At 33.1% G+C, this 27662-nt stretch overlaps 4 protein-coding genes across 4 annotated transcripts in view; 3 read left to right on the plus strand and 1 right to left on the minus strand.

Moving 5' to 3' along the window:
• Window positions 1-14286, plus strand: part of LOC111504522 (facilitated trehalose transporter Tret1-2 homolog) — a 49224-nt gene extending 34938 nt beyond the window's left edge. The window contains exon 4 of the mRNA XM_074171765.1: window positions 12066-14286. Within this exon, the coding sequence (XP_074027866.1) occupies window positions 12066-12520 (455 nt within the window). The 3' untranslated portion in view covers window positions 12521-14286. The remainder of the gene's footprint in view (window positions 1-12065) is intronic.
• Window positions 1-27662, plus strand: part of LOC111506190 (limbic system-associated membrane protein) — a 1118878-nt gene that overhangs the window by 538606 nt on the left and 552610 nt on the right. The window lies entirely within an intron of this gene.
• On the plus strand, window positions 8270-11376 carry LOC141480973 (uncharacterized). The gene is made up of 2 exons (XM_074171768.1): window positions 8270-9409; window positions 10497-11376. Exons 1-2 carry the CDS (start codon window positions 9275-9277, stop codon window positions 10995-10997), a joined length of 636 nt encoding a protein of 211 aa, XP_074027869.1. The 5' UTR covers window positions 8270-9274; the 3' UTR covers window positions 10998-11376.
• LOC141480974 (uncharacterized) lies at window positions 9717-11653 on the minus strand. The gene is made up of 2 exons (XM_074171769.1): window positions 11079-11653; window positions 9717-10340 (listed from the first exon to the last, which is right to left on the minus strand). Exons 1-2 carry the CDS (start codon window positions 11505-11507, stop codon window positions 10266-10268), a joined length of 504 nt encoding a protein of 167 aa, XP_074027870.1. The 5' UTR covers window positions 11508-11653; the 3' UTR covers window positions 9717-10265.

Here is a 27662-nt window from a genome sequence, read left to right on the forward strand (position 1 = left end):
GCATGTCAGCCATTTCAGCGTTAGTGAAATTATTCATGCTGGAATCACTGCTAATTGGTAACTGACTTTTTCTGATATAACAACACTGCCACTGTCAGATGGTGTCCAGAGCAGGTGTTCATGATATGCAAAGTGGTTCAATTTTTTTTCTCGAAAACGAAGCAAGATATGAAGTAAACACAAGCGACTAAAAAGTTGTATTTTCAGTTGATCAATCTAAAAAGATAAAAATCTGAGAAAGTCAGTGGCGTTGAGACGCCACTGAACCTAATAATTTCAATCTAGTTAGGGATGAATAAGGACATCATAACTTCAAATAATTGTAGCAAATTTCAACCAAATCGGTGTGAGGATATTTATTTATAATATTTCATTAATACAGTTTTTTCAACTTTAACGCCCTGTATCTCAGAAACGAAGCAACTCCGAACATATGTTCATAATAACTTTTTTTCTCAAAACGATATAACGACTTAACCTTTGGAATTTCGTACCGTAGCTAAGAAACACCCTGTATATACTAGAATGTAGTGACTGCTCAGCAGCTTATACAGGCCAAACGGGTAGAAATTTCAACATAAGATACCGGAAGCTGTATAAAAAATCAGCAATTTATGAACATCTACAAGAAACAAACCACACAATGAATAAAGAAAACATGAAAATTCTCCATACGTGAATTTGTTGGAAGAATTGGAAATAAATAAATTGTATAAAAACCCCAATTTCAAAACCCTCAATGATCAACTAGAAATATGCAGCTCTTCCTTTTTGAATTTGTGAAGTTTGACATCTAGTTTAGGATACATTGGTAGCTGGAAAAAACCACAAGTAGGTTTTAGGGGATCGAGAGAATGAGAAAAAACCAAGTTAAGACTTGATAAAAATAGCTGCGTAAACGCAAGCGAAACATAAGTGGAACCACCTATTGGTGTGACACCCAAGTCAACTTGCCAAGTTTTCATGTCAGTGTTGGTGGTTTGACCAATCAACCGCGGTAGCAGAAATTTGGGAAGCTAACCTGAAATGCCATCGGTTCCACTTATGTTTCGCTTGCGTTTACGCAGCTATTTTTATCAAGTACTTTCTTGGTTTTTTCTCAATTTGTCTTCAATCGAGGACCGCCTGCCCGGTACTGACGATGCCCAATAGGCTGAAACAGCTGTATACCGGTGGCTCTTAAATTGAAATCAATATGGGAATGATCAAAGAGTACTCATCTATTCATTTTTTGATTTTTATGGAATTATTACCCAGCAGTTTGACTGTATTAACTGACTGTATTGACTGTATATATATATATATATATATATATATATATATATATATATATATATATATGTATAGAAACAGAAGTTCATAATCGGACATAGCACTCACGAAAGTGGCAAACCATAGACACGTGTTTCGAGCTTTTGGCCCATCATCAGTATGCCACTTTCTTGAGTGCTATGTCCGATTATGAACTTCTGTTTCTATATCAAGACACTCGATAACTTTCATTTTTGTGTATATATATATATATATATATATATATATATATATATATATATATATATATATATATATATATATATATATATATATATATATATATATATATATATATATAGTTTAGATATGAAAAAAATTGATTTCCAAACTATTTTTTTCATATCTGAGCAATACTAATCGAGCAACCAGCTTTAGATAAAACTACTCGTCCAACAAACTCGTTATTTTATCTTAATGGTTGCTCTCATGATATTGCTAAATGAAAAAGTTTTCGTTTGAAAATAGACATCGATACCACTTTGAGGTGTTGTGTTATTACTTTCGATAAACTGATGGAGAGCCCATATATGTAGTTTATGACCCGTATCTAACAGACTCAGCATTTCCAGACCAGTCTGGATAATCAATCTTGAATTGAACGATGTATTGCGTTATGTAAACTAAAGCCCAAACACAAGACATTTGTGATTTAATCCTGAACAGCGCTGTTTTGACCCATCATAGGTCTCTTCAGTGGTACTAGGCTGAACCACAAATGCAATACTGACCTCAACAGTCCAGCAATGCATTTTTGCAGCCCAAAAAAGAAGACCCAACTTGAAAAAAAATGCCAGCACTGCTGTCTATTTCAAGAATTCCCGCTCAAGCACTAGCTCACTCTATATATACGAGCAATTCGTGAATTCTCCCAGGAGCGCACATCGCTATCGGGTGGAATTCCCTATCCCATAGTCGTGGTATATCCTTGATATCTCAGTTGCATCATTTCTCATTTCTTTCGTTGAGTATGTTTGGTCAACATGAATTGATGAACGTGTAGTGGTAAAACAGAAACACAATAATATTTCAGAAACCTAAATTACTGAATATGTTACAGGTAAGATTTTCATTCTGTATATTTGAAATATTTCAGTAATACTTCTACAGACGAAACCTACAAGTTGAATTTGTAATATAACGTAATAATGTAATGAATGAATTGACCTATTGAATCACCAATGGAGAACATATTCCAAACCATTTGATGAACAAAATAGTATCTTAGCAATTTTTGACGCACCTATCGTATAACATCATGAAACATGATATACCTGAAATCTTGCAAATTTTTATTATTTCATCCCGTTGAGTCAATAAGGCAGGCAATAAATGATTGTACTTCAGGTCTGAGTAGGTTTTTTCTGAGGATATTGCCAATAACTTTCATAATACCCAGCCACACAGAATCGTATTTTTGAGGTTTCGATTATTTTTTTATAAAAAATCATCCAAACCTCATAATGGACGAAGGGCATTATTCAAAATTATCTTCTAAATTATTGATAACTGCTACAAACTGAGCATAGAAAATGTTTTTTGTATAAGTAGGTATTATTAATAATTGATATTTATTTTGTTCATATGAAATTATTTGTTTCGAAAGAATTTTTCTTTCGTTAAATTCAATGTTTATTGAAACTAGCCATTTCAGGAGGGCTTTTTTCCAGTTTGTGTCTGAAAGTTACTTCTTTGGATGATCTACACATCCATGTATAGAGTTACTTTTTGAATTTTTTACTTCTTTCCTTCCTTCGAAAGATTCCCACATTTTTTGTTTCAAGATGGAGAGGTAGAAAACCAAAAACATTCTCTCCCAGAAAAATTATGACTTCTTCGAAGTCTCCTTGAAATTTAACCAAATTCAATTTCCTGAAAATTACGTTTTAGCAAGTTTGGATGTGGTCTCATTATTCAGCAACGACTATCTCGAATATTTGCCTGAGGGCAATTGGTATCGCATTGATATTTTTGTAATATTCATGTAAATGATTTCAAACTTCTCTCAACCTTTCTTTTTGATAACACATACTTTTTTTTCAATACAAACAAACTTTTGGATTCCCAATGGGAGCAACAAAATCAGCCCTATTTTGGCAAATTATATTGTGGATATGAACTAATAGATATTGTATCAAGTGTTCTCCCTTCCCAAGTCTTTTTCATGAAAAAATATGAAGATGATACCACCCTATCCCTTCCTGCTACTGAAATCAATTTAATTGTTGAAATATTCAACAGCTTCAATATACAGGTATAGTTCAGCATCAAAAAAGAAGACGATTAGCGTAGTTTTTCCTTTCTGGATACCAAACCCTCACGTACTTCAGATAACATCGTATTTGATGACTGGTACAGAAAACCTATCTGGCAGATATATTAGTTACTGGTCTTATCATAAACAATCAATCAAACGCATATTGAACATTTCTTACTCTTCCTTTCATCAAAAAAATGTAAATATCTTCCTTGAACATTTTCTACAAAATTCATATGAAAAATCTGGATGAACAAGATAGCATTCAATATGACTCATACACGTATAGAAGATAAACTCTACCAAATTTGAAAATGATAATAATAATAATAATAATCAGTCACAAATAGTTGATAACAATGAACTTCAATCTATAAATACAGTTTTCAATTATTTACTTTTCATTACTGAAATCATACACGAATTTTCACGAATGTTCAAAAATATGGATAATAAAGAATAACAAATAAAACTATTCTTACAATCAGTTCTCTTCGGATGTTGATATTGGAGTTCCAATAAAATTTCAATCAGAATCGATTTACAGTATCCTTTGTTGTAGTTGTGATGCTGAATATATAGGTCAGACTGCTAGATTATTGAAGGATCGCATATCTTCACATAAAATGATTGCAGACTATACCTTGAGAGATTATTTTCGTTAAAGGCATTCGTTCCAAGATCAAAAAATTTACTGAATAAATAAAATGAATTGAATTCGAACCATTCAAGTGGAATCTATTCATATCTACTTTTAATAGGCAAAAATTGCGACAATCTGAATGATAATTCATTTGCAGTTACCTGAATAACTTTCTCCTCTAATCATTCTTATACAAAGATGACAAAAATTCAATTTTTTCACAAAATTATTTCAGTTCCATATATAACGTCTCAAATACACTTTCCACTGTAATTGACATATTGCTCCATGGGCCTAGGTCAAGAAAATCTCTTTTCTCAAATTTTCAAATTACAAGTGTTTCCTGTTCTTGACATTATATAAATATGTTTTCAGTTGATGGAGAAACATTATATGCTACTAATATTAGAATAAATTGCAATAAATATTATACTTATTACTTTTCTTCAATGTATTTTGTTTTATTCAATTATTCATCCAACTATTTGTGTTTTACGATTTTGAAAAAAATTCATCATAACATTAAAATTATCATCTTGTAGCTCCCTGATAATGACACAGTAACCTTTGCCGAAATATCGGAAATATAATGTTATATACACTTAGGCATTCCCCAATATCCATAAGTTGAAAAGTCCCAAAATTGATATCGCAGAAGAGTTGTGTCCTGAAGATAGAAAGCAACAGTTAGTACTGAAATTTCATCTGAAAAACTACATGGGAACAACATCTATGAACCTCAATTAGAGGTCATCAACTCATCATCGATGGTGAATCTTACACTGTCCAAGATATCACGGACCTTGAAATTAGGGAAATTCCAGAGTTCAATTGTCCAAGAGGTAGGGAAGAATAAACTGTCAATTCCAAACGAAATTCCAAATGAAAAAGTAAAAAGAAATCGCAAACGAAGGAGGATTAATTTCAGCTCAAAAGTTGCCACTAGTGGCGGAAGCTGAACTACGCGTGATCAGAAAAACACTTAATATGTAGGCGAACTGATTCATTTATGAGTGTAATATCACATTTTGAATTCAACTGATTTCCTAGTTGTTTGTTTATATAAGTCTAGGATAAATTCAGGATACATGATACCATTAAAATCGCGTTTATGGTAAAGTCAGAATTCTTCAAAAAGTCAACAATTTTTCGCTGTCAAACGTCTCATTTCCTTGGTTCATCTTGTCATAATATTCAGGGAAAGTGAATATCTCTGAGATTTCAACTATATAAATGAATTATACTTAATCCTGAAATGAAATTTTCGATAAAGGTTTTTTTAATTTTTTAATAATACGAACTCTTCAGTGTTGAGAGTTACTATATAAAAGGATATTACTCATCTCCAAAACATCAAAAACTATATCTTATCATCATAACAATATTATTATTTTTTTTATTAACACAAGTTTCTTTCAGAATCCTTAACAAAATATATGAAGAAGACGTGATTCTACTCTCGGTTATATTAGGGATCGATGACATATTGAGATACCCATCAAAATGATAAAAATGAGCATGAGGGCAATTGTGGTTGCAATAGCAGGTGGGATTTCATCAATTGTTATCTATGACTAACTGATCCTTTTGAAGAACAGAGAGTTATGTTCAATACATTTCTGTACTGATTTTCACTTTCATAAAAACTTTTATTCAGATATTTCGAGGTCTCTTTTCAGCTGAATGATTTTAAGGACACAATCACTACAGGAAAATACTTCAGGATCTCTTGGGGCCGTTCCCTGTGCGAAAGTAGTGATTGATATTGGATTTCAATAGCTGTAAATTGAATCCATTATCCATTTGGATCTCAGGAAGTTTATTCCACATAAACGTCGTTCTCCAAATGAAAGAGTTCTTCTATTGATTGATACATCTTTCATGAAAGATGTATCAATCAATAACTCTTTCATTACAGTAAAAAATTATCAAATCATCATACCCATTGAAAAATGACATTTATGTGAAGGTATGACATTTGACAAACCCACAAAAAAAATCGTATACATGTTAACTTTTATGTCAATTCTATCTTCAATTTATTGTTTTTCACTCATTTTTACTGTAAGTATGATTTGTAATATTATTCAAAGGCGAAAATATTCAAAAATCATTAAATTATAGGCCCTGAAGAAGCTTCCCATTAGAAGCGAAAGCTTGGCAAAGTAAAGCAGAGTTTGATTTTTGAGAGACCCTGTTAAACCATTTTACTATATATATATATATATATATATATATATATATATATATATATATATATATATATATATATATATATATTGGATATGGTACTTGTGTCCCAATTCGAAAATAATTCTAGATCCTCATTTAGATATTCAACTTCCTGCTGCAGGTGAAGATGTGCATCCGGGGCCGATGTCCTGGAATCCAAATGTCTTGACGAGATGAGTGTGCTGTCATCAGCAAAGCTTTATATTGGATTCTTGATTTTCTCCAATAAGTCGTTGATATACAATAAAAAGAGGGTTGAAGACAATACGGATCCCTGGGGAACACCAGCGTTGATGGTGAAAGTATTCGAGAAATATCCATCGACGGTCACTTTCAGGGAACGTTCCAAATATAGGTGACATACGATAGAAGGTCGCCTATTGATCTTTGCTATCATCAGCAAAGCTATATATTAGATTCTTGATTTTCTCCAATAAGTCGTTGATATACAATAGAAAGAGGGTTGGAGACAATACGGATCCCTGGGGAATACCAGCGTTGATGGTGAAAGTATTCGAGAAATATCCATCGACGGTCACTTTCAGGGAACGTTACAAATATAGATGACATACGATAGAAGGTCGCCTGTTGATCTTTGTTTCCGAAAACCATATTGATGATCGCTCAAAGTGTTGAAGCCTTTCAAATATTTGAGCATATGGTGGTTTAGCTGCTTTCTCAATGGTTTTTGATATAATTGATAGCAAAGCGACTGGTCTCTAGTTATTTGGAAGAGTTTTCTTGTCTTTCTGGGAATAGGATGAATGCGAGCAATCTTCCAACAAAATAGGGGAAACTCTTTTCTTGTAAGACAGGTTGAAAAGTCTCCAAAATACTGGTGATAGTTCATTTGCACACTTTCTATGTACGATGACGGGCACTTCATCAAGACGCTTTGTTGATATTGATCTGTTTCAAATTTAACCTGACTAGATGCTGTCGAAAAGTAATTTCCGACATTGTGGATTCTAGATTAGCATTAGTTGGTGGTGCGTTTCCTAAATAATCGACTGGGAGTGGGAAGCCAATTGTTCAGCTAGTAGATTTGCTTGTTCTATGGCTGTTGTTGCAATTGCTACTATCCGCTTGTGTTGGTGACGGAATTGTGGATTTTGGAAAGTGCTGATTAACAGCTCCAGCTACTGACCAGGAGGATCTAGACCCCTTGGGGTTGGCAAGCAGTTTATCCCTAATTTTCTGATTGTGAAGTTCTTTGCTTTTATACATTCTAAGTTTGCAGCTGTTGCGAGCGTTAACAAACCTAGTTCTGTGAGATTTTTGGAGGCGACAGATTGCTCGCAATTTTTGTTGAACCAATGCTTGCCGTTAGAAGGTCGTTTCATATGCATCCATAGATGATAAAATAACTTTCGTGGCTTTAGAAGAACAAATTGATGGATCTTTAGAGCTGAAACAAACATCTAGCCAGGGAAAATTTCAGAAACGGTTTCGAGTATCCTTCCATTCAGCTGACAAATGAAAAAATTATTTCTTTAGAGACATTATTTTGCCAAAATACAATAAAACTTTCACAATTTCTCGATCGTAGCCAAGCTCAAAAAGCTCATCAGAGTGGCTTCCATAATTTTTAAGATGAATATATTTGACAAATTCTCGTTCTTCAAGGGTGTAAGTTATTTGACGGTGGATGTTCGTTGTGAAGTTTCTTTCAAATCATTATTGAAATAATTTACAATTTCCTAATTTATTTATAACTTTGGAAATTTGTTATGTGCTAAAAAACGGTTCAAACACATTTTTCTAGATATCATTTCGTATAGAATGAACTATCACATGTATTTTGACCACTATTATCCCTATTTTTCACTTGGCGGACAGCGCTGAGACCAATTGAAAAGGCAAACAAGTTCAGGAAGGATATAGAAGAACCCCAGAAACATTGCACAGGGTATTTGAGGTTTTACGAGGATCAGTTACAGTGATGGCGTTTTCATTTTTGAACGTTTTATTCACCGAATGAATCGCATATTGCCAAATCCAAAATAAAATGGTGCATCACTCATTATATGTAAATTATAAGAAGTATCATTGAAAAGTGGTTAGGTTCTCGATGATGGTGCGACATACCTCTATGTTTTGTAGTAGGCCTCTTGATTGAGTTCACAATTATGTTTTCCTCATTTACTCAATTGAATATCACAAACTATACCTAATGATCTGATTTTCACAAAGAAAGTTTGTAAGATCAAATCTTTAGCTGTAGTTTGTGAAGCTTCATGCAGTGAAAGTCGAGTCGAACAAAAAATGAGTCAATTGAATAACAAAGATATTGTTTGTAGAAGGCTCTGTGATAAACCTTGTATAGCCTCGACGCATTGTTGATTATTTCATATTTTCGAATTGGGTACCATAGAGCAGTAGAATAGACTAAAGCACTCCCTAAACGATCAAGCGGTTTGATCAAATGTTGGATCAAAAGTGTTTGATCAAACGTGTTTGACCGTGTAGAAACTTGTTTGACGTTTGAAGCGAGGTTTGAGGTTGTTTGATAGAAAGTTTGTTTGACTCAAACGGTTGGAGAGGGGATTGATCGTCTAGAACGGTTTTTGTCAAACATTGCGTCAGTCACTAGGCGAAAACCATGGAGAGTGAATGTGAAAACTCGGAACGGGAATTTATAACCTTGTTAATTGACTTGTACCGCGATTCTCCCGAATTGTGGAAGGTGAAAAGCAAGGATTATTTCAATAGAAATAAGAAAAAATGCAGCGTTGGGAAAAATCGTAGAGGCCCTAAAAGTACTGAAACCAGATTTTACAGTGAAGCTTTTGAAAGCAAAAATTAATAATTTGAGAACAAGTTTTAATAGAATGTATAAGGCCATCGAGAGGAAAAAAGTATCAGGAACGTCTCCGGATGACATCCCTGAATCGTCTCTGTGGTATTACAATGATATGTTCTTCATAAAGGATCAGTTGGAAATAGCAGCAACTGAAACTTCTGAGGTACGTATTTATATCTTCATTTTTTAATTTTATTTTTATTGTACATGTTTATTAGTTTAGTATTACACGAATACAGTGGTACTTAACTCAAAACCTAAATATATATCAACACTAAATATTGTCACTTATTAATTGAGGCACTTATTTTGCCACGGAACTGCCCCAGAGGTGTTAAAGAACTCGCAGAAGTCGTCCCTTACTGTTTTTGCTAATACTGTTGCATTGCCTTTCGTCTTTTGGAGTGAAAGCATCTGTGGAGTGTCTTGTCTCCATGACCCAAGTTCCGTAGCACCAGTAGGTGCATTGTCAATGTCCTGAGGTGGCAAATAGTTAGCTCTGTTTTTTGAGCATAAATAGTTATGCAAATGGCAACATGTCATAACGATTTTTCTAACTTTTAATGGCTCAAATTTAATGGGTTTTTGAAATATTTTACATCTTTTCGTTAATATTCCGAACGCATTCTCCACGACTCTTCTGGCTCGGGAGAGTCTGTAGTTGTAAATCGTTTTATCATTTGTCAGAGCAGCCCTATTGTACGGTTTCATGAAATTAGGGTGAAGTTGGAAAGCTTCATCGCCAAGAAACACGTACGGACATTTCTTAGAAGTGCCTGGTAACGGTCGAGGATCAGGCAAGTTAAGCTGGTTCTCAGACAACTTGCGCCAAAATAAGGTGTTTTTCATAACGCCACCATCAGACACTCGACCATTCGCTCCCACATCCACCATCAGAAATTTGTAGTTAGCATCAACAACAGCCATAAGCACAATGCTGAAATATCCCTTGTAATTGTAATAGTAGGATCCGGAATTGGGTGGTTTTTGGATTGCCACGTGTTTACCGTCAGCGCTCCCTAAGCAATTGGGGAAATTCCATTGTTCTTCGAACTCCGCGATACTCTATCCCATCCATCTTGCAATTTCGGAACCTAAACGAAAAACAAGAAACGGTACTACGATTTTAAAGTTTACATAAAAATTACCACATTTAAAAAAAAAGTACATATGACTTCGTATAGTAATACATTGTTTATATGCCTACATTTCGTAAGCGTATATAAACCGTATTGTACTTTTTGTTACAGTCACCGCTTGATGTCGACTCGCAGCTATCTCAAGATTCCGAAAGTACATCTCCTTCTGGAATTAATACAACGCCAACTTCTAACCCAGCCCCCCCTCCTCAAAAAAGGAATAAAAGGAAAGTAGTAGACACTAATGAGCAATTAGTGGGACTAGCCACCGAATATTTCAAGTGGCCTGAGACCGAAGAGGACATTATGGCCAAGGGGTGGGCTATGAAATTGAAAAAAATTCCTCCGGATCAACGACGTTTTGCGGAAAAAAATATTAATGATACAATTTTTGAAGCCGAAATGGGGACCCTAACAAGGGAAGGAGTGAAGTTTATTCGACCCTGGACACCTTCAACATCAACTTCATCATCATCGAATAGTTCAAATTGGCAAGACTACTCCAACTCAGCGCAGCCTATCTACTTATCGCATCCAAGCCCTTCTTTTCATCATGGGCAAAACCAAGACGATGACAGTGCGACAAATTTTTGTTCATTTACGTCAATGTGAACTTTTGTTTTTAATTGTATTTAACATTCATTATGCTTTTTCTTAATAAAATATAAATAGATGTACTTGACAAATAATTACCTGAATGTTGTTCTTCAATGCCTTCGTTATTGCCGAACAAGTTTCCATTATGATGGACTCTAGAGTTTGAGGTGCTATGGCGCACGTGAATTTTAGGTCTTCCAAATCTGCACCAGACGCTAGATACCTTAGTGTGATAGACAGTCTCTGGCTTGCAGGAATCGCTTCACGCATATTTGTATCCTTCTTCTCGATGTCGGACCTTACTAACTCCAGTAGATAATCGAAACTTTCTCCGTCCATTCTCAAAAAGTTCCTATAGTCGTCTGGTTCCGAAATCCGCAGAAAACGTATTAAATGGTCATGAGAAAAACGGTTTCTCATTTTGTACCACTCCTTAGACCACCGTCGTTTTCTTTTCTCTTTTTTCCGCTTGTTTAGGGCAACCAATGTTAGGGCCAGGAAGGCCAAATCAGTATTTGAAACCATAACGTGAAGCTCACAAAACAACACTGACAACTATTTAGCGAACGAACCGCACGAATGAACAACTAATAACAACTAAACAAAATATCTGATGAGGTTTGGTCAAATGTTTGAAGGCCTGCTTGATGGTTGTTTGGAGTGCGTCACGCGGCTTGATCAAACATTTGATCAAACCGCTTGATCGTTTAGGGAGTGCTTAACAAGAACTACTTAATAAAAAACTACATTGAATAAAGTTTCACAAACACGATTGGCTGGCATTTTCAGAAGTACAAATATTGATTATGATCAGTTTCATCTCTTCACTTCTATAGTATCAATAATACAGTCAGTAACTGGACTTCATGATGTTAATATCATCATCAACAACCCTGAATAGTCCATAAGTGCCACTAAATTTGATTCATATGTACCTAGTTTGTTATTGCAATTGAATTTGCAATGATGAATATGAGAAAATATATCAAAATATTGTATGGGTTTTCAGAACTGAATTGGTCTATGAGTCGTATTGAATTATCATCAAACCAGTGAACCGCCTCGGCGGTTTTTATCTTTTAGATGGCATTGGAGCAGCCGGGGCCTTATTCTGTTTGTTATTAATTGACTGGATTGGAAGAAGAAGGTGCCTTCTCTTATCAGCAACGGGAGTTTCACTTTCCCTGTTGATATTTGAATTGTTTCGTTCATACGAGGATTCCTATTCACCACTAAGTTTTTTCGCTTCTTCTATTTCATTTCAAATCATGGGTATTATTCCTGTACGTGAGGTATTTTTGGGAGAACTGTTTTCATTCAAATTCAAAATGGCTGGAGCAGCCCCAATTACTATAAATAAGTTTTCTATGGGTCTACTTCTTTCATACCTCACAACTTACGGTTTAGTTAATACAAATGGTTCATTATATTTTGGCATGTGTGTTTGTGCAATGGCTGCAGTCTTTATTTATTTTTGTTTTCCAGAAACAAAAGGAAAGAGTCTCAAGCACATTCAATTTATTTTAAATAGGACATAGATCTTTCATCAATAAAAGGTCATCAATAATTAGATTATATGCTCTTCTCTCTAACTGAATCAAAATTTTGTATCATTTGAAGAATATCAGCATATGGACTGATGAATATCAGATTCACCCTTTGAATTTTTTTAACTTCACAAATGCCACTCAGTTGAAGCTCCGTCAGGCTGGAATTCGTTTTGAAAAAAAATCACCTTTCTCTTAGCCTAATTTTCCTATAGACGATACTTATAAATGTAGTATTGTTCATTTTTTTGTAGTCGTATTGGTTACTGAGAAAGCACTATTGATATTATTTCAACTACGAAGGACGAGTAATAATGTGCCAAAAAGTTCTGAAATAGGTTGTACTTTATGGTAGTAACAACAAAATATTACTATATTTTATATTCTTTTGAAGTATAGCAAAAAAGCTACGATAACAAGACTCCAAATCATGAAATAATAATTGTCCTCAAACTACAAACGATGGGATTGATTGTAGCTGAAATTAGATGTTTGTAGTTACCATTAAACACATCAAAATTGAATGAAATGAAATCGAGTATTTTTCAACTAAATTAACCTAACACAACCTATCCCAACCAACATATGTAACCTGAAATCTGGAGTGAAAACTAACGTATTTTAGAATGCTTCACTTGAAAAAAAGCATCTACCCTCAACATCTAACCTGACTTCCGAATTCAAAAACGAACTCATCTTAGATGTTCAGGATTAGGAATTATTTCGAACATACTCCACAATCGTCTTCGATTGTGGATACTAAAAATCGAAACGTCGTGAATTAACTTGATTTTGAATCTTTTCAATTTCATTTTTAATACTTGATTTAATTGTTATTTTTTCAGCTAATCTCGTTTTTATTTCTTTTATATGTTTATATTCTTTCAGGTATTTCAAATAAATTTATATCATATCAGACAATGGAAGTCTTAACTAATGAAATGCACCAAGAAACATTGTCAAGTAACTTCAAACAAACATGCTTTTTATCAACTGCCACTGTTTCTTCCAAAGATAAAAATCGTTATTGCAAGGATTGAGTGAATCGTTCACAAGAGATTTCATAAAAGGAGCTGATAACTTGTGTTTTCATCTACCTACCTCATGATTGAAACATTTTCTTGTAGATAAAATTCTATAACAATACTGCAACGGTGTGTAGCGTTGCTGTGTATGATATGTGTTCCAATATAATTTCGAATATTTGGTAAACAGAATGAAAAAACGGATTCTCTTGTAATTTTATGTTCACAATCAATACTAGTTGATTCGGATGTATTTTTTGTCCAATTTTTTGGTGATTTTGATATTTTATTTCTTTTTAGAAAGTTTTCCATTATGTATATGGAAGGGAGAATGGGAGAAAGCGGGAAAGAATTTCCATCACCAACACAATAGAAAGCTGAATGAAAATAAGTTCAGTGATCCAGGAAATTTGATGAAAACGACTTCAAAATAATCTCTAATTCCTATTATTTCGAAAACGATAACACTATTGAGAAACTTCAGATTTTTTCACATTAAATAATCAAATTTCAATCAAACATATGAATTTCAATATTGGAATGGCGTATTTTTGGAAAGTGATTCATGTCAAAAAAGGCAAGAAACTATTAATGTAAAATATCCATAGTCGCACATGAAATTGGTCGCTGGCTTGGTGACGGGTCGCCATGCGCATGCAACTGTGCCATTCTATTTCCACTGGTTCGGCGTTACGCTATCTCTCTCGCCACACTGAGCTCGGATACCTATAGTGTGAACATTTGTGTTTGATACAGTATACATAGCCTGTGTTCAATGAATCGAATAATTTTTATAAATGATTAAAAATAAAATATTTCTGCAAAAAAGCAAAATCACACTATATTACACTAACAAGTCATCAGCAAGTTATTTATATTTTTCTTTTTTATAATTGAAGTGTGTCTTCACCTGTGCATTTAGCCCCCGTATATTTGAATTGTCTCATGAGTCAGTAAATGTAAAATCTATTCTCTTGGTGGATTAAAATTCACACAATTTTCATAGCATATAATATTCTTAAATTGATTATTAATTAACGTTCATTGAATTTTTATGAAGAATAATGCACTAAGACACTCACCTAAAGAATAAATTTCATAAAGACTGATAAAGTTGTATTTTAAAATCAGCCGACAGCGAGTAGCGCACGAATGTTTCTCATTTGTTATCAACAGAAACATCAATTAATTAATCAATTAATTTTATGATGGTGGTGAAGTTTATATTGGAACATTTATCATTGCTATTTATAATTTAGGATTTTTAGTAGCTAAGGTTGTTGAGTCACTAGTTTTTGAAGACACATTAAAATTTTTGTATGTATATTTTGATAACATATTTTTTATGAATATTTCAGTACCCAACAATCATCACAAGGGTCACAATAGTATATTATGCAACGATCATGTAATGATGGTTATTAAGACACGAGCATTAACCGGGATACGAAACGAGCCGAAGGCGAGTTTTGTATGGTATATGCGAGTGTATTGATAACCATTACATGAGAGTTGCATACGCTATTTTTTCTAAACCAGATAAATAATGAAAAACTATAAATATTATATTTGTATTGAACACATTTACAGTAATTAACTCATATTTAAAAAAAACACACAAACTTGATGGTAGTATCATGGATATATGAAAACTATAAAGATTCTAATTATATTTATATTGAATATAACAACTGTAATTAATCTGATCTTTTAAAAATATTGGAGTCGATGGTATTCCTTCTATATCGCTGTTTTCAGACATTTTGATAATATAGGTAGGTAATATGAAAACTGATTTTGACAAATAAAGCAATTAGTTACTTAGGTTAGAATCTAGGACAAACAAAGGAACATGATTCTTGATTGAGAAATTATGGGTTTCTATTGGTTGATAATCTGTATCGTTATGAAAAATCTGTATCATAATGGATATCATTATGAAACGGATTATGGTCATATAAGTGTATTGTTAGAGTACGGGTGTAGAAAAAATATTATTATTGATGTTTCACATCTGTCAGACGCCCAGTGACAAAATATCTTATAATGAATAATCGAGCTGTAGTCGATGTCACAAAAAATTAGTAGGGATTGTTTTCCATTATAAAATGAATGCCTTGCAGAAAATTCAGCCGGCTATAAATCAATTGATTAGTGAGTTCTTCTGACGTTAGACATCCTCAATTCCATGTACATATTATCAAGAGGAATCAAGTATTCACATTTAGAATTCAATTCAACTTTATGGATCAAAGAAAGTTTTCGAAATATTTTTCTATACTACTAGTCAGGACCTGATGAAATGAGACGCAGATAAAGAATCATTCTCTCTGGTTTCCGCTTCAAATAAATAATTTATGGAGTTTCCTTCAATCCCAGCAAGCATCAAGTTGGCGGAAGATTTGAAGTTGCATTTCCTTGCGATTTATCATTTGAAGAGCTATGCGGAATAGAAAATGTAATTGACAGCATTGACCTAATTAAACGGTTGGTTCGTATTCAAATGAGAGCTGTGTTTTGATTTTTCCGTTCAATCCATGTTCATTCCACACTCTTGTAATGCAATAGGATTTTTTCGTTGTCATTTTTCATTTCAATATTAGTTATTAAAAAATATATTCGTAATAATCGCATCAACCACAACGGGTTATTAGCGGCGATACAGTACAAATAATATATTGATCAGTAAGGATATGATTCCAAAAAAAAATGTTTAGGAATCAATGTTCATCATATTTAAGGCATTACTGAGTTCACTATTGAGGTTGGAAGAACTTTTTTTCAGGTGACAAACGAGATAGTCAATGATAACGTGTTTAATGATTTCATCAGAGGACAAAGTCCTCTAGGGTTTTCCTTTTTTTATGAGTTACTGATGAGAAAATTTAGTGCAACAAATGACCCGGTGAGAATGACATGGACCAGTATTTCCACGGACATAATAATGATATTTGATATTTATATTGAATGGATTGTGAACTATTGTCTATGGGGTATGTACTTATCAGCTGGTACTGGACGGAGACTGTGAAGTCATCATGTTCTCTTCTCTGCATGGTTTCCGATCATTAGAGTACTCAAGCTCAGTTCTGGATATTGAACGAACAGACTAAAATTGAATAATCAAATAGGTACCCGTTCAGCAAAAGGTCTACATCAAAGCCGCATCCACAGGATTTTACTGCTGTGGCTACACAAGAACAATCCCATGCATGATAACCTCGATTCATCAAAGCACTAGAACGTTGCTTTCATCAGGTTTAAAGGTCATGGTCTGCACGAATAATATCCTCAGGACGCGAGGTCCTCGTTGTGATGAACATATGCGGCATCAATCTATTGAAAAACAATTTTCAATGCCAGAAAAAAGTGTTTTCAATAGATTCATTTGACGCCAGAGGTTTTAGTGCGAACTATCAAGATATGCGGTATCAGCCTATATCTACTGCCATAATAAGAGTCTACAAGTATTTCATTATCACAAAAATTATTGAGAAGACTCTGGTGTTGCCTTTATGCTACAAGGGATATTGATTTCTATGTGGAGAATGAAATGAGCCGAATATATTGGTATTATTCTTTCTCCACACACAGGCTGATACAAGCTAATGAACCTTAATCACACCATAAAGCTCAAAGCGTAGCTGTATCGAGGGTTAATATCGGTATATTTTCTGATTATGTGGTAATGCTGATGAAATATGAGAAAATCAACTCTATGGACAAATTAAGTTGAAGATACTGAAAGACATTATGTTTTGTTCATTAAACGGTTTATTGATTCAGATAACACAGCATCGTTTCATAGGTAACTTCCTCCAAAAAACCAATATATTTCAGAATACTCAAAACAATGATTTCTCTCTGAGAAAAATGAAATAAAAGGATGTTTGATATATCTGATTAGTTGAATTATGAGCCAACATCATTTAGTGATATTAACTTATTAATTCATTGTTCAGTTCGATGAGTGACATCTTAATAATTATAAGTATAATGACAACAAATATAATATAACTCATAGAGAGAAAGAGACACTTTATTGTCAAGAATAAATACAATTTCATCGACAAAGACTAGTTGAATTGAAGTAACTTCAAAATATGAGCAACCATTTTTGCAATCAGTCAAGTCGTCTAAAAATATACAATATGAAGTACTGTTTCAGGCCTATTACATGTTGATTCATTATCATTGTAAATACCTAGGAATTTAAAGTTAGTGTGACTTCTTATAAAACAATTTTCCAGCTCTGTTTTTACCTTTTTCGCATAGACATTTCCATTTGTTTGTTTATATTGTTCAAGAAAATTATTGATGAAACAATGGAAAAATACTTTGTTTGATGAAGGATTAATTAGGAGAGAATATCTTTTGTCAGATCACAAAAATGCAATTGCACATTGCAAAAATGCAATGATCTCTTAGGTACATTGAAATTCACCGCCAGAAGTAATTAGAAAATCATTGAATGAGTTTTTATGCAATGATATTTAAAAAACTTTGTGACCATTATTTGCATATCAGAATCCCCTGAAACTAAAACAAAATATTTTCTCCGCTGAACTGAAACTATAAATGTCGATGCCGAAATATCGGGAGATTGGATAATTCCCAGTATATTTTCTATTCCTGAAAGAGTTTTTTGGATTTTGAATATCTACAATAGATATTCGCAAAAAACGAACCTCTCTATTTTTCATTGAATTGAATTTGTTTATCCAAAACAATAAGTTTGCTACACCTCCTGAAGATGCCAACTTGGTTGGTGAAACGGGCGTCTACGGGCGTCTGCATAAATATTATGCAGTTCAGTTAAATACAAAGTGGCAGTTACTTTTCATCACTCTTTGGAGCTATTTTCGTATAATTTTGCTGTCTATCATATGTTCTGGAAAAGTATCTTATTGTGTCAAAAAAAACTTATTCAATAGAGTTTCTTTACTATTTACGTAGCTTCGAATTCCAAGAAGGCACTTGCGATACGATACTTCAGAATATGCAGTTTTGTATCTTACTTCAGTTTTCTTAAACTTCGTTCGAGGAATTCTCTATAGTTCTTCTCATTATTACTGGTTGTCGTCTATATACATCTATGATGTGTTATTCACATATGCGATATTTAAAACCCAAGATTAACTGATTTTGAATGTGAGTAATGCGATTATTTTCTAATTCCATATTTGGGCGTGTCTTCTCCCTCCACAGTGAAGACACGCCGGAAGAAGCTATGGTATAGCAAAACACGTGTTGCATTTCCATGAAACTGTTTAGTGAAACTCTCACAATGAAGTGTTTTTTTTCGAATACATTGTATAAAAAGCAATTATAATAGAAGTTTCGAGTTTTCAGAACACCCTCAACTGAATGAGTTCAGATATTCATTGATGTTGCCTGTTTCATTTTCGAAGGATACTTATGATTATCATTTCAAGTTATAAATATACACAATTCCATTGATATTTCCTTTTCAGTTTTCAACAGAAATTCAAATGGATACAAACGAGAATGTTGCATTAATATGTGTAAATATGAGTACCACAAACTATTACAACTTTACAAATGTCATTTCAGATGAGTCATATAAAATCATCAGATTTTTGGGTTAGCACACATAACAGAAAGAGAACACAATTTTTCGAAAATCTATTTTGTTTCACTAACGGGTCGGTAGCTAAAGCTGTTAATCAAAACTTCACAAAATCCACAATTCCATCACCAACACAACCGGATGGTTCAATTACAACAACAGCCATAGAGAAAGCAAATCTACTAGCTGAACAATTTGTGTCCCACTCCACAGTCGAATTTCTAGAAAAGGCACCACCCACTATTTCCACATTAGGATCCACAATGTCGTGCATCTAATCAGGCGAATTTTGAAACTCTGATTTATGTATTTATTTATTCATCCAAACAGGCTGATTAGCCTAATTACATGGATATAACAAAAAAAAAAAACAAAAATTTTAGTTCAATACTAATACATATATAATAAAATTAATACTAAAAATAGCAACATAATGTTTACACAACCTTAACTGCCAATATACCAGAATGACAGGGAGACGTTATTCAGAAATACTAACCAAATAATTTAATATCAATTGGCGAAAACTGTTTTGCGATAAAGTCCAGTCCAATGATATTAAAACACCTGTTTGATTAGCCAATCGGAGCATGTATACAAGAGAAGATCTAGATCCATATAAATTTACAGGATAGTTAAATTCAACTGATGAACGTGTGCGTCGCAGCGGTACATTAAAAGGTATTAACGATAGAATTTCCGGACAATTTATTCTATTGTTTAAGATTTTATACAAAAATATCATAATATTCAAACAACGTCTTTGCTGTAGAGATAATATTTTAAATTCTGCTCTAAGTGTTGATGTTCGCACCGTTCTATAATCCGGCCATTTATGATATTTTTTGAAATACAGATATCTCAGCAATTTATTTTGCACTTTTTCTATATCATTCTCGTTTGGCCAAACTTCGGATGCATACTCAAGTTTGGGCCGAACTAAGGTATAATAAAGTGATTTAATAGTTTTAATACTGTTGAAATGTCTACTTTCTCTAATTATATATCCTAACATTCGATTAGCAGATTCGATGACATTGTAGATATGGTTGGCAAAGGAAAATGTGTTATTATAGGTTACCCCTAAAGCTTTAACTTCCTCTACACGCTCCAATGCTTCATTGTCCATTGTGTAATCAAAAATAACTGGGTGCTTGATCCTATGTATAGTTAAGACATGGCATTTATTTATGTTGAATGAAAGTTTGTTGTCGTTACTCCATTTCACTATATTGTTTACATTTTTCTGTAGGAGTATACAGTCCCTCACCGTTTTTACATTTTTAAAAACTCTAAAATCGTCTGCGAAAAGCAAACCGAATTAATAATTCAGCACTGAAGATAGATCATTAATGAACAATGAAAACAATAGAGGCCCCAAATTAGAGCCTTGTGGGACTCCGGAAGTTATAGGAAACTTTGACCATATATTTTGATTGTGCTCAACCATGAAGAATCTATTTTGTATTCCCAATTTATACAGTAATACATCGTGATTCACCTGATCAAATGCTTTCCTGAAATCAGCATACACTATATCCAACTGAGACTTGTTTCCAAAACATTCAGAGACAAAATTACTGAACAGAAATAGATTAGATCTAATTGATTTATTAGCCATAAAACCATGCTGCTCTGGAACAATATATTTATTGGCATATTGATTTAACTTTGTATGAATAATTTGTTCAAATAATTTTGCTGGAGAACATAGTATTGAAATAGGCCTGTAGTTCTCTATATCATTTTTATCGTTCGATTTATGTATGGGAGTAACTATAGATGTTTTCCAAATAGATGGAAAAGTTTTGCTAGTTATTATTAGGTTGAAAATATGAAGCAATGTTGTTCTGAGCCATTCATGACAGCCTTTAAGTATATATGGCGGTATACCATCCACTCCAGCTGACTTTTTTGGTTTAATTTTTTTTGCCGCATTATCGAAATCAGATTCATCTAAACGATTTATTACAAATGTATCATTACAATAAACATCAGAATCTTCAGAGTTTACGGTATATGAGGCTTGTTGTTGGCAAAACGTGGAAGAGAAAAATGTTGCAAAGTATTCTGTAGTTTCATTAGCTAATACTTCATTTCCCTGGTAGTAGAAAGAATTTAAATTCGGAGAATTATTTTGTTTATTATTAACATAATTCCAGAAGGAGTTAACATCAGTATCTATATTATCCTCCAATCTCTTGAAGTACTTTTGTTCCTCTTTTTTTATTGAATTTTTCAACTCTTTCCTAATATTTTTATACTTTTCATTGAATTGATTGGACAAAAATCTCAATTTGTAACATCGATTTTTTTCCTTTAGTAATAATTTGATTTCTTTTGAAAACCAGGAAGGGTATTTGCTCATTTTACTAGTATTAGTACAGTACGTTGGAACACATTTCGCAACAATTGCCTCCCATGTACTGTAAAATTTGTGTAAAGCTGTTTCTACATTATTATCATTCAAAACCTCGTACCAATCTGTATTTCTGACATTCGTACTTAAAGCAAAGAAATCTGCATTTTTGTAATTATATTTCACCTCGTTACACTTTTGTGTAGATTGCTTAATATTAAAACTTTTTGAAACATTGATATTTATATTCAAGGAAGGGTGATAGTTATCCTCTTTTACAAACGGTAATGAATCTCTTTCAACTGAACATTTACCTATAGAACTTTCCGGACCTAGTACCAAGTCTAATATTTTCCCTTGTGTATTCTGAATGTTATTCAACTGTGAAAAGTTATTAAAGTCTAAGAAATCTTGTAACATATTGTATTTTTGTAAATTTCTATCATGTATATTGAAATCACCAATAACATAAACTTTTTCGTTATCATAAATTTGGTCCTGTAAAAAATTAAATGTCGTTTCAACTATTTGAACTGTACTACTGGGAGATAAATAAATTACACATAAGGTATATTTCTGATTACTTACTTTGAAAGTGATTGATATTGCCTCAAAATCTCTCCGATATCTGTTAACATGCAGAACTTCATATGATTTTTTCAGCGCAATAAAAACTCCCCCACCAGTAGTCAAATTAGTGTATTGTAAATTTCTATCAGATCTTATCAGATTGTACCGCTGTACGTCAACTATTTCACCATCTTGTATGTTCTCCTGTAACCATGACTCAACAGCTATAATGATATCAAAATCCTCGACAAGACTTCTCCCAAAAAACTCATTACTCTTTGTATTTAGTCCCCTTCAATTCTGGTAATAAACATTCAGGTCATATGTACCTATTCTGCTACGATTTTTATTGCATTGGTGAGCTCTAAATATCAAATTAAACTATTTCAAATTGAATTTGGATTCAACAGTTTGGATTCAACAGATATTTGAATTTCCATAATACCAAATTGAGTGCTACTTAATAAAATAAATGAAGAATAAAATAAAAAAAATATTTCCGTTTAGAAATTCTAACTTCAAAGCAAATCAATAACAACTTTAAATTTCAGTGTGAAGAAATGCAAACATTTTTATCAATGACTTTTTACTCTACACAAAAAGTCCTATTCCATGTCTACTTCTCGGTTTATCAGTTTAGCAGTGTTGTCAACTCTAGCATATATTTTGCCATTCCTAGACCATACGTTTCTGGCTCCATATTTCGATTTGGCTTTTCCTTGGATTTTGTAGCGTACATCAGACAGATCTTCGTTTATGAACATTGACGTTCCTTTCAGATTTTTCTTGGCTGAGAATATCTCATTCCGTTTTAGACACGACACAAAGGTAAGTAGTACCACTCTACGACTGGGCTTATTATGAGAATCAGTAATTTTTCCCATGCGAAATACGTTACTTATATCATTCGCCGTAGTTTCAACTTTCAGTACACTATTCAACAAATTGAGTACCTTGGTAAGTAAATTTTCTCTCATTTCTTCCTCTAATCCAATTATCCTCAGAGAATTTAGCTTCAATTTTTGTTCGATCCTATCCATTCTATCATTTAAGGACACCGTTTCATTTTTATTGGCTTCGACTGTCTGTTCCAGTGATGAAAATTTGTCGAATAGGGTATTTAACTCTTTGCCTATTTTCTTGAATTGTTTTTCAAATTGTTTCTCCAGATGTTCCTCAATCATGTTTGATAATCTGGGTGATAATTTATTTAGGATAGCATCCACCATACTATCGTCCACTTGTCCACTTCTTGTTTTGGACATTTTCTTGGAGATATGACAACAATGTACAGGTAATTCAAACCAAAATTTCAAATTGCGTTCTAATGTTATACTTTTTTACACTGCAGTGCACTTTTAAAAGCTACACCAATAATATTCTATTCACATCAGAGGGTCAATTGAAAGTCACAAAAACAAACCACTAACTATTGAAAATCTCTGGAGCTCACCTTGATAGGTGTTCACAGCAGCACAGTCATGCTGATTAGTCGAAATGTATTTTAGAATCGAAATGTGACGTCAAAGTCGAAATTTCAGTACTATTATGTCAATTTCTTAAGTAATCCCTCTTCCCCGTCAACGATAGAATCGCTTCAAAACGAAATTCTAGAGCATGCGAATTCTATGCTCGTATGCGTGACAGAAAGAGATAAGTAATAAATGAAGGATATAGGCAGATAGCACAGACTGTGGTATAGGTTATGGTGTGTCATAACTCAATTATTCAAAAAGTTAGTAACAAGTTTTCATCATTCTTTTAATGAAATAGAAAATAAAAATAAAATGCAAGTGACTCAAGATCACTGGCGAGATTTTTTAGATTTCGCCGAAACTCATTCCGAAGTAGTCACCAACAAGTTCAGTTCGCATTTGCAAGGAAAACAAAAAAATAAATTACTTTGGGAAAAGCTGGCACTAAAATTAAAAAGTTTAGGACAGGGCAAACGGTCTGTGGAAGAATGAAAAAAAAACGCTGGCAGACTGGAAATCCAAAACAAAACTGTACAAATGCCGAAAATTTAATTCAAACTGGTGGAGGGCCTTCATGTGTGATACTGCTGACTTCTTTTGAACAGAGATAACTGTCTCTTATAGGAAGAACTGGAACATTTGGGGACGGATCTGTGCCAGAGAAAGGTATGATAACACCAATATATAACTCTGAAATATAGGTAATAACTTTTTTTAGGAATCAAAAGGAAATTTTCTGAACCATTAGAAAAACCTACTCTGGAAATCGAAGATCCTTTTTTACTACCTCATGCAGATGAAACTAGTGAAATAATTGTTGAGGAGTTAATGCTAGATGAACATAACTATTCAGAAGCTGCTAAAAGTTATTACTCAGAAACTGAGTTTCCTCACTCTGAAGAAGTTATTGGCACAAGTCAACCAAATATAGCAAATAGCTATTCAAGCATAAAAAGAACAAAAGTTGAAAAAATGCACGAAGAAATATTAGATGTACTTCGGAATATTGAAAAGTCCATTGCTGCCGTATCTGTATCTTTGGGCAACATTGCTGACTCACTGAAGAAATGGTAGAATTAAAATGATATAGTCATTTTTATTTTCAAGTACTGAGAATAAGTTTTTGTTTGTGATATTTAAAGTGATAGTACTAGTTTTGTTTTCCTTTTTATATATTTTGTTTTATATTTTTTTTTTGAAACCGAATAAATCATTTTCTGATGTGTGTGTTTTCAAAACCTATATCAATTTCAACTGAAATAAAATCAATGCCAACTTTAAATGGTCATGCGAAATATTGTTCAATTATCAAATTTTCTCTATTGTCAGGATTCAAATTATCATCTAGAGATATGGGTTGATTTGGAATGTCATTAATGTCATTAAAAGATCTGGAATTTCTTCATTTCCAGCAATACACAAATTATGTAACGTGATTTCCTTTCGGACATCAAACACCTGAAACGCCCTTTCAAAACTCAATTGCATCGTTCAATGCAATTCCTTGCTGAAGCATGTCTTGCATTATATCTGTCTTCAGGACTATTGAAGGGTGAATTCAAAATTGGGGTCATGAGCCAAGGTTGCTGAGGATAACCAGAATCTCCTAACAAACAACTATGATGATCACCTGCAGCATAACATTGCCTAATTTCATCTTGAATTCGATGCTATGCTATGCTATGCTAAACTTCGATGCTATGGTTTGTTGGATCATTTTTGTATATGGCTCTCTAGCTTCCTGAGAGAACATTCCCTGTAAGTGGTCGACGATGGATATCTCTCGAATACTTTTAACAAGAACGCTGGTGTTACCCAGGGATACTTATCGTCTCCAACCCTATTTTTATTGTATATCAACGACTCATTGGAAGAATAGAAGAATCCAATATATTGTTTTGCTAACGACAGAGACATCCCCCTGATTGGTGACGCGAACATCACTTGCAACCTTAATAGTTTGGAACATCGAAGAAGGGTTGGGAATTTGTCTCTTTTCTACAGATACTTTCACGGAAAGTCTTCAATAGGTTTCATATGTTGATGGAGATATGGAGAAATTATTGGGTCAGGGTCACAGAAACCGAGTAAAATCCAATGCTACAAGAAGAAGAATGTAGCGGAATCGGTCATCAGAATATCAGGGCGCTATTCCGTTGATTAATTTGTTAGGTGTCAAATTAGATACAGGTCTGCATTAGAACAATCATGTTCCTCAGGAACTATTGGTTTCCCATAACCTGTGGCTGCTTGATTCTATGTGGAGAGGAGTATCTATTCAATTGGAGACTCAATTATCAAAAGCAAACTCAATACAGAAAGATTGGCTATTTCTCTCTCTCCTTCAATTACCTCTACATAAGTGCAACTAATCTGTAACCACAATTTTTCAACATTCTTTCATTTGGAATTTTCATATGGAAAGGGTGACTATTTTGGAAACATATCGATCATATATTTTTAAGACTGATGGGGCAAATAGAGAAACTATTTTTTTAGATTTCATCAATTTCAAATGAATAGTTGTGCTGGCAATTACAAAATTCATCAATTTATGAAAGAATTGAACCATATTCATAAAAGCGCTTTTCACTGCAGTATGAATAATAAAATAGTGCTTTGATGAATATTTTTTGTCAGTTCAACAGTGCTAATCATTTTCTTGTTTTCCTTTTAGTAAGAACTATTTATTTATCTATTCTGTACCTAAAAGCTTTCTCCAAATTCAATTTCTAGCTGTGTTTTACTCGACGTGTAAGCGTTTTTCTATAAGGTTTTACCAACTTTTCGAAAACTTCAGTGCAATTTGTAACTCCATTACTTGAACAGATCGGAAAAAAATTCATGTTCATTTGTTATTCGAAAGATTTGTTCATATATCGTGGGTATACATTTTTGAAAAATAAGGTTACAACAGTAACCTTACGCGAAGAACGATCACTATGAATATGTAAATGAAATCTACATCTTTTAATTGTTTTATGAAATTCAATAAACGTGAATTCCAAAGGTTTGTTTTCAGCAAAAATATTTTTGAAAATCTGTGAAAGTTTGGTTGTGATAGTGTTGAAAAATGTAATGGTGAATTGAAATTTATTGTTAATTACTATTTGTGATTGTGAGTCTGAGTCTTTATTCCATCAATATCAGTAGAATTACTATCAATATGAGAGAGAGGACATTGTTAGATCAAGTTAATAGAATACTATTATTACTATTGTTAGAATTAGAATTCGGATTTTCTATAGAGGACATGTTATCTTGTTCAACAAGGTGTTAGGATATAAATTGTGTAGAGAAATTTTATGGTGCGTGTTTGGGTTCTTTAAGTCGAAGGAAGAGTCGAAAATTTTCGATATTTGCTGTTTCATTTGCTTGACCAAAATTTTTTTGATCATCAATATATTTGAAAATTCGTGATAGTTTTGGGGTGATAGTATCCAAAAATGTATAGAAAGATCGAATTTCATTGTACATATCTATTAATTATTCATCATCATTAAAAGTCTGTATTTCATTATTATTATAATTTTTAAAATTCTTAGAATTCAGGTTATCTGTAGCAAAACTATCATCTTGTTCAACAAGGTGTTAGGGTATGAATGGTGTAGAGAAATTTCATGAAGGACATTTAAGTTCTCTAAGTGGAAGAAAAAGATTGATTGTCTATGGCGAAGTCAGTAATTCATGTATGTACCAGGGACACTTGAGACAATATATAATAGATTGTCCACAACATAGTTCGTCAAAATGGTGCTCTTTTTTGCTCCCATTGGAGTGTGGAAAGTTTGTTTGTATATTTCATTATTTGAAAAAAAATATGTATTGTTGAAAAGAGAGGTTAAGAGACGTATGAAGTCATTTTTATGCATAATACAAAAGTTACAAAATATTCTTTACTGATTAACGGAATCAACATCCTGCCTCAATAACAGTTCATCTATTGCATGTGTTTTCAGAAATAAGAACAAATCAAATACACAACCGTATCGAATAGAAAATTTATCCGACAATATCATTTCAGACTATAATTAAAAATTTATAGCGTCAGGGCCCGAATTTATTATTGAACCTGAGAAAGATGAAAAATATGTTAGCTGATGTTCACAAATAT

This window comes from Leptinotarsa decemlineata, unplaced genomic scaffold, assembly GCF_025532065.1.
Source record: "Leptinotarsa decemlineata unplaced genomic scaffold, Ldec_3_MD MMD2_tig00000035_RagTag_RagTag, whole genome shotgun sequence".
Classification (NCBI taxonomy): domain Eukaryota; kingdom Metazoa; phylum Arthropoda; class Insecta; order Coleoptera; family Chrysomelidae; genus Leptinotarsa; species Leptinotarsa decemlineata.

What these genes read in the sequence shown, in the direction of transcription:
- LOC141480973 (XM_074171768.1), top strand. Translation starts at nt 9,275, where the DNA reads ATGTATAAGGCCATCGAGAGGAAAAAAGTATCAGGAACGTCTCCGGAT. An exon ending in CAGCAACTGAAACTTCTGAG is followed by an intron (nt 9,410 to 10,496) that starts GTACGTATTTAT and finishes TTTTTGTTACAG; the next exon opens with TCACCGCTTGATGTCGACTC.
- LOC141480974 (XM_074171769.1), bottom strand. Translation starts at nt 11,507, where the DNA reads ATGGTTTCAAATACTGATTTGGCCTTCCTGGCCCTAACATTGGTTGCC. An exon ending in CATTGAAGAACAACATTCAG is followed by an intron (nt 10,341 to 11,078) that starts GTAATTATTTGT and finishes TTTTTCGTTTAG; the next exon opens with GTTCCGAAATTGCAAGATGG.